This window comes from Silurus meridionalis, chromosome 18 (assembly GCF_014805685.1).
Source record: "Silurus meridionalis isolate SWU-2019-XX chromosome 18, ASM1480568v1, whole genome shotgun sequence".
Lineage (NCBI taxonomy): Eukaryota > Metazoa > Chordata > Actinopteri > Siluriformes > Siluridae > Silurus > Silurus meridionalis.
This window is the reverse complement of record NC_060901.1, coordinates 18,869,644-18,877,112: the sequence shown is the minus strand read 5'-3', so window position 1 is coordinate 18,877,112 and position 7,469 is coordinate 18,869,644. Positions and strand designations below refer to the sequence as shown.

At 39.5% G+C, this 7,469-nt stretch overlaps 2 protein-coding genes across 3 annotated transcripts; one reads left to right on the top strand and one right to left on the bottom strand.

Moving 5' to 3' along the window:
* Positions 1-605: 605 nt before the first annotated feature.
* Positions 606-2,860, bottom strand: ccdc167 (coiled-coil domain containing 167). The gene is made up of 4 exons (XM_046872979.1): positions 2,664-2,860; positions 1,246-1,340; positions 1,116-1,168; positions 606-1,024 (listed from the first exon to the last, which is right to left on the bottom strand). Exons 1-4 carry the CDS (start codon positions 2,712-2,714, stop codon positions 921-923), a joined length of 303 nt encoding a protein of 100 aa, XP_046728935.1. The 5' UTR covers positions 2,715-2,860; the 3' UTR covers positions 606-920.
* An 802-nt stretch (positions 2,861-3,662) lies between these two features.
* On the top strand, positions 3,663-7,410 carry atp6v1e1b (ATPase H+ transporting V1 subunit E1b). Of its 2 annotated transcripts, XM_046872977.1 has the most exons (10): positions 3,663-3,852; positions 4,518-4,583; positions 4,695-4,804; positions 4,900-4,966; positions 5,055-5,144; positions 5,391-5,459; positions 5,547-5,641; positions 5,728-5,815; positions 6,880-6,972; positions 7,283-7,410. In XM_046872977.1, exons 1-9 carry the CDS (start codon positions 3,820-3,822, stop codon positions 6,940-6,942), a joined length of 681 nt encoding a protein of 226 aa, XP_046728933.1. In that variant the 5' UTR covers positions 3,663-3,819; the 3' UTR covers positions 6,943-6,972; positions 7,283-7,410. The 2 variants fall into 2 exon arrangements, with proteins under 2 accessions (XP_046728933.1, XP_046728932.1); XM_046872976.1 differs by having other exon boundaries at positions 6,880-7,410.
* Positions 7,411-7,469: the final 59 nt, after the last annotated feature.

Below are 7,469 nucleotides of genomic sequence, written 5' to 3'. Positions count from 1 at the left end.
AATTATGAAGGTTGGTGCTCCCTGTGCCTGTGCGTGCCACTTTTTGGCGCGTTATAAAACTAGACTTACGGCAGGTGTTCCAATAATTTTGGACACATAGTGCGTCTCCTGCCTGACGAAGATTAAGTACGATACGAAGCTAAACCACACCTTCTGACCAATCGGATCCGAGAATTCAAACATGCTGGATATCATTTGATGGACTGTAGGAAAACGGATCTCAATTGAAGGAGTCTCTGAGGTTTTCCACCACAGGTAAATCTTTGGGACAGAGTTTCTCTGTAACATGACACTCTGTTTTAGCTGTTATGTTTGTATGGCTGCTATAAGGTAAGTGATAAATGTGACACCAAATGATTTATATGCAAAAACTATTTTATAAAAAAAAAAGAAATGATAAAACCCAGAACCTTAAATATATACAGTATTCAATATACAAACATCTACAAATGTAGGTTTGGGTGAGAATTATACACGTGCACATGATTATACTACAATCTTTTTCCCAACCAAGACAAGCCATAGTCGTGTGCAATAGTTTGTACACCCCAACAATGCCCAAAAGTTAAAATATTACCATTACAATGATTTCGGAACGTCATAAATTCAATTCATTTGCTTTTAATATGTTTTTTTCTAAGATTTTCTAATACTTTTCCACAATCATATGTGGTTGTGTAGTGTGTCTTCGGATGCGCTACAAATACATTTTTCCCTTTTTCACCTGAACCTGCTGTATAGCACGAGGGGAAGATCTCCTGCTATAACACCACTGAGATGGATTTGAACCTCGTCACCCTGCATCACGTTTCTAAAGCCCTTGTGTGTATATTATATTAAAAAAAACGCATTTTACTACCAGCTTCTATAAACAGGAGACGGATGACATGCCAAGGCAGCAGGCATCGCTGCAGGGGTCCTCAATAAATAAAGGAGTAATAGAAAAGAGCACTGATGGCCAGCACGGCTACGGAGAGCATCATGTTCCTCCTGTTCTCTCCCCGCAAATCCGCAAGCTCCTTCTCTGCAACACAGATGCAGCATACACGTCGAATCGTCTTCACACGGGTTTTCTATACCACGACTAAAATGTACTGAAATGTCTTTGACATTACCATATTTTTGTATCCTCTCGTTCATGAGCGCCATTTCGTCCTCGAGGGCCTGTCTGTGGAAAACACGTGTGAGAGTTACACGCCTTGGCGTGACAGTCATTATCACGCTGTGCGCTCTGTGCTTGTGTACCTGTCTTCACCTGAGAGCTGCTCACGCCGATGTCTGAATTCGGCCTTCTCCAGACTGCCCTGCCACTTCAGTCGCTGCTCCTCAACACGGTCAATCTAGGACAAGAAAAATACGCTTAATGCTTCCTACAGTATATCTAGCTGAAGCTCTTGTTGTAGCACTGCGATTTAGTTTCACTAGGAATCATGTTGGCTTTTTTGCTATACATGTCTGGAGCAAAAAAAAAAAAACCAAAGCCAGAGAGCTATTTACAGGACCCCAAAAAAAAGCTAGGTTGTTCCAATACTTTTGGAGGGGACTGTAAGTACTTCTGTCTAACAGAATGATGGTGTTCTTAAGCACTGAACAGGTATTTTTGATCGCCGCTATTCTATTACTAAAGTTGTTCTGGAAAAGGGCATCCTACCTAATCAGTCACTACAATTTCTGCTTACTTTTTCATCTGATATTTACATCTAGACCCATCCACTGTCCTTTGTGACATTTAGTGTTTAAACAATCAATAGCTGAGTACGTGTCCTCTAACACTTGTTGAGGAAAAAGGACATGGAGGTGGTTTGGGGTTGTTTTGGAGCAGGGAAGGTTTCGGCAAGTAAAAGCAATCCGGAACTAACATGGCTACCATTTCATAATTTAACTCCATGTAATTCCGTCTGACGTCCGACTTCACCATACAACAAGATGATGAGCCGAAGCGTACGTCCGAGCACTGCAAGCGTTATAAAGAGAGTAAACAGTCGTCTGGAGTGTAATCAGGGGCCATAATGGACTTGTTGACCAGTGTCTGAGTTCAGATTTGAGCCAGCTGATGGGAAAATGTTTTGAGTTGGCTTAACTTACACTTACTTAAGTTCTGAGATTTATTTTTATTGGCGTGTCTTAATTACTTTTCATTAAAATAACAATTCTGTAAACTCACTTTTTTTCTATAACTCATAGAGAATATACCAGTTTGACCACCTTCACCTGTGTGTGTGTTTTAAATCTGGTAGCTATATCATGTACTTGTACATCTAATATATGTTGTCTAGACCATAAATAAATGGAACAAAATATACAGAACAACAAAAACATTATTTAACATTTTCTTTTAGTTTTAACATGTACTGTTACACCCCTTGTCTAGTTTGAATTGGACTGCTATACCGCTTTCGGCCTGTAGATGGCAGTAAAACGCCTGCGCTGTTCAGAGCAGCAATAAACATAAAAAAAAATACATCAACATACAGATTTAAAATAAGTTAATTATTAATTTTAAATGCAAAAACATGTACGTGCAATCCAAAAACTGGACATTATCGGATAAATAACCCTGCCATTATTTACTGCCGCTCAGTGGAAATCCAACATGGCGGATCGGTCATGTGTGTGTGTGTGTGTGTATATGCTAAACGGAAAACGTGGCGTATTTTACTCACCTCTGTCGCAACGCTAATCTTTTCCCTTTTTATATTTTTTGTCTTTGTCATTCTGATAGCTTATAAAATATACTAGGATATAATTGTAATAACTATAATAAAAAAAATGTCTGACGTGTTGGACGATTCTTCTTCCTTCACCTTTCAGAGCGTGCGAAAAGAAAGAAACCCCGACAGCGGCATCTATCGGCCAGTCCCCCACACTGCGCTTCTTAAACTCCTCAAAGTTCTCAGGTATAAACTAAAATAAAAGTAAATGAACTGAAATCGAATTTAATTAAATGAAAAAGGTCTAAAATAAAATAATAAATACTATACCGTCTGGAGAACTAAACATCGAAGAAAGATCATTAGTTATAATCTTACATTCCAGTGCTCATGTTAGTTCTCACTCTAATGGACACCAGGACCAATAGAATAGCTTTGGTATCAAGTGGACACCATTAGGACACCATTAGGCTTCTAGATTTCAGTATCTTCATCAGAAGAGGTCATGCCATCAGTGCATGGACTTCCAGTCTGAATGTGGTTCTGCAAACGGTGGCTGAAGAATCAGCCAGGATTTCTGTTCCAGAGCTAGATCCCTGACCTCCACAACCACACTGAACACCTTTGGAATGAACTGGAACACCATATTCTCCACCAAAAGATCAGACTTTTTCACATCCTCCTCAACATCATTGTCTGATCTCACTAATGTGGAATGATCACTAATCACTACGTACATGCCACGAAAAAATCTAGTGGAAAGACTTCGCAGAAGGATGGAAGACCTTTTTATAACACACAATAACACATCTGTCCAGATGGATTTTCTCAGATGGGTGTGAAGGTCAGGTGTCCACATACTTTTGCCAAATTGTGGTTACAATAATTATGATGGCAGTTTGCTATCACGACAAAATGACTCTGATCTGGGGCGTGACTAAAATAGGCCACGTGCACCCGATCACAATCCTGATTGGCCCTGGATGAGGAAGTGCGCGTCACGTGACTTCTGCGCTTGTTGACTGAGAATCAGCTGATCTTTTCACCGCCGCTGTTCTGTCCGTTTAATTCTCTGCAGTTCATTTGTAGAAGGGCTTTGGAGGTGGAACATCTGAATTTGTTCGAAATATATATTATATTATATAAATAAATAAAAAAGGTTGCAGCCATGGCGCTCAGCGACGCGGATGTTCAGAAGCAGGTAAATATGGGATTATATATAAATATATATCAAAATTGGAGACGTGACGTCATCAATCCTCACATCACCGCACCCATTATGACGTTTACAACGAATGAGCTTTGTGTTGTGTATTTTATTCGTATTCAGTACAATATAACCTTCGAAACCGTTATAAAGAAGGACACCGCCATTAAGCGTGCGTGCGCGCTCTCACCTTTGCGTCCGCGCTCCCGCGCGTGACCAATAAAGCGTAATTTCTATTACATTGGTATTTTTATATCTCATAATGAATTAAATAATTCGTTCAATAACGTGTTTATAGGATTTGACTGATTTGACACGGTCACGAGCGTTTGCGCGCACACACGCACACTCCTGACACCTCTGTGGTAGTGATGGGAAGATCGGATCATTTTAGTGAGTCGGTTCTTTGAATCTCGTTCAACAAAATGAACGAATCGTTTATGATTGACTCCTCACTACTCTGCATTATTTGCATCCCAGTTTTCAGTATGACACTAAAATCTTGGCACATCAAGGTCAGGGCAACGCATTTTTGTCGCAGTCAAGTATCAGACATGAAAATATTTATATTAAAGTCTACCGGGGTATAACTTTTGCCCATTTTTTACTCAGAACAGTGCTTGACAACACCTTTTTTCCCTCTTTCTCCATGTGTCTAGATCAAGCACATGATGGCTTTCATTGAGCAGGAGGCCAACGAAAAGGCAGAGGAGATCGACGCCAAGGTGAGCATGCTTTATATAATTACAGATTTCATATTTTTTTTAAATGATTTTTTGATAGAGGATCAAAAATCGTAAAGGAATATGGCTTGACGTTGCGACTTTCTCCCACAGGCAGAAGAGGAGTTCAACATCGAAAAGGGTCGCTTGGTACAGACTCAAAGGCTGAAGATCATGGAGTACTATGAAAAGAAGGAGAAACAGATCGAGCAGCAGAAGAAAATGTGAGTCACGTTCCTTTAAAAAGACATTTTCTGGGATGAGTCTGAATACGTCTAAACGTTCTAACTTTTTTCACTCGTCTATTCTTATCCTACAGTCAGATGTCGAATTTGATGAACCAGGCCAGGTTGAAGGTCCTGAAAGCCCGAGATGATATGATCTCGGTGGGTATCGGTTTCTTGCAGCAGATTCGGATTGGCTAGTTTTTGTTTATTTCTTTTTTTAACGTTGTTATTGTGTTTGTTTGTTTAGGACATGCTAAATGATGCACGTCATAGGATGGCAGGCATTGCCAGAGATCCAGCCCGGTACTCTGCCTTGATGGACGGACTGGTGCTACAGGTATCCTGGTCTCAATGATGATTTATTCATATATAAATGGATGCAATCAAGGGTTTGATACCAAGAGTATTACATTCCCAATCTAGTATTAGATTATGTGAATCTAGGTTTGAAATACAGATACAAAAGTACCGTTTGAAGATGGTGCAGATAAACGCCGGACGCAGGTCTCCTTTATGTCTCACATTGCAAGTCAAGTTCTGTAACTACCATGTGATTTTAAAGCTTTTATTGTGTTTTTTTCAGGGTTTTTATCAGCTACTAGAACCCAAAGTGATGCTCCGTTGCCGCAAGCAGGACTTGGCCTTAGTGCAGGTCAGTTTTGATGAATCTGTTCGGAGAGTAGTAAAGAGTAATCTTGATGCAGAAAAAAAAAAAACATGTTTCTGTCTTTAATTCCAGGCTGCCATACAGAAAAACATTCCCATCTACAAAGCAACTGTGAAGAACAATCTCGAAGTGCGCATTGATCAAGACAACTTCCTCCCCCCGAATATGTGTGTATCAGAATGCATAATTTCAATGATCACAATTGCTAAACGAATACACGTAATTACATGTGTTGTTGTTGTCCCCCTCATAGCTCCGGTGGTATTGAGCTCTATAATGCAGATGGCAAGATTAAAGTGTCCAACACTCTGGAGAGCAGGCTGGACCTTATGGCACAGCAGGTAAAGTGTATAAGGTGGTAGAAATTGTACCATCAGGTCATGACCATGTCCATGCTGACAACCAGAGGCTTTAAAATCTCAGCAGTATAATGATTTGTGTGATTAAAGCCTACAAATTCTACATCATGAATAAACAGCAAGGTGAAATATTTCATGAAGAGATTCTGGGCCAAGCCATGAGCTCCCCCCCATCCTTACCTGATCATGAAAAATGGAACAAATATAGTTGAGTAGGACAGAGATGAATAGAATAGAGTTGAAATAGAGTGTAGTAGAGTAAAAGGGAATTGAATAGAATAGAGTATAGTAGCGTAGAATAGAGTACAGTAAAAATGGAGTTACGAGGGTAGAGGTGAAATGAGTGAAATACAGTAAAGTAGAATTGAATAGAGTAGAGTTGATAAGGGTACAACAGAGTGGTGGTATAATGAGTGGAATTGAACAGAGGAGAGTGGAATAGAGGTGAGCAGAGTACAACGGAGGAGAGTATAGTAAATAGAACATTAGTGTGTAGTAGAGTGGAATTGAATGAGCATGAGTAGAATAGAGTTGAGAGTAGATCAGAGCGGTGTTGAAATTAGCAGAATTGAAGACAAGAGTTTAATACAATAGAGTTGAGTAGAACAGAGTAAAGTAAAATATAATGGAGTAGAATTTAATAGAGGGGAGTAGAATACAGTAGAGGGATAAAAGAATTGAATAGAGTAGATTTGAAATGAGTTGAAATTAAATGAAGGGGAGTTGAGAAGAGGACAAAAATTTATAGTAGAGTGGACTAGAGTGAGTAGAGTTGAAATGAGTGGAATTGAATTGAGGAGAGTAGAATACAATAGAGTAATTGAATAGGATCGAGTTGAGTAGACCACAATAGAGTTAGTTTAAAATGAATGAAGGGGAGTTGAATAGAGTAACAAAAAAGTATAGTGGAATAGAATATAATAGAGTGGAATAGAGTATGAGTTGAATTTAATAGAGGAGAGTGGAAGATTAAATTGTTCGGATTTTGGTCAGATTCAGTTCATAACTAATTATGATTTAAAATCTTTTTTACTTTTCTTCTGTAGATGATGCCTGAAATCCGGGTTGCCCTGTTCGGTGTGAACCAGAACCGCAAATTCATGGATTAATCACCTTTCGGTGTGTGTGTATGCATGCACGTACGTATGTATGTATGTATGTATGTGTGTGTGTGTGTGTGTGTGTGTGTGTGTGTGTGCCGCGTGTGTATGGGAGAGCTCCCAGGAGCATTCAGGACCATGCCAGAAGAAAAGAACCCTAGTGTTTTTGTCTGTTTTTTGGTGTCAATTTAACTTATGAATTGTGTTAATGATGTCTTTTGTGAGTTCATTGTTGCCGTACGATCGATCGGCTTTTAGACTCTACGCTTCACGTGTTTACGCGCAACATCAAGTCCTACTGACAAGTTTGCGTCGTGGTTTACATTATTTTTTTTTTTTTTTTTTATAGTACGCATTAGAACACTGGTGTTTACAGTTTTATCCCCCCATGTTCCATGCAGTTCACACACTGTGTAATAATGTAAAGGAAACTCTGAGATGACTTAATTGTGGAAATAAAGACTGTTCCGTGTCCTACTGTGTGTCAATGCCCTCTTCATTTGCGAACCACGGTTCAAGCAGAAGAATGTGCAAAC

Excerpts from the sequence above, each read along its gene's own strand:
- atp6v1e1b (XM_046872977.1), top strand. The coding sequence starts at position 3,820 with ATGGCGCTCAGCGACGCGGATGTTCAGAAGCAG. Across the intron at positions 4,967-5,054 it reads CCCGAGATGATATGATCTCG|GACATGCTAAATGATGCACG; the intron begins GTGGGTATCGGT and ends TTGTTTGTTTAG. Across the intron at positions 5,816-6,879 it reads TGGACCTTATGGCACAGCAG|ATGATGCCTGAAATCCGGGT; the intron begins GTAAAGTGTATA and ends TTTCTTCTGTAG.
- ccdc167 (XM_046872979.1), bottom strand. The coding sequence starts at position 2,714 with ATGACAAAGACAAAAAATATAAAAAGGGAAAAGATTAGCGTTGCGACA. Across the intron at positions 1,341-2,663 it reads AGATTAGCGTTGCGACAGAG|ATTGACCGTGTTGAGGAGCA; the intron begins GTGAGTAAAATA and ends TTCTTGTCCTAG. Across the intron at positions 1,169-1,245 it reads CAGCTCTCAGGTGAAGACAG|ACAGGCCCTCGAGGACGAAA; the intron begins GTACACAAGCAC and ends TGTTTTCCACAG.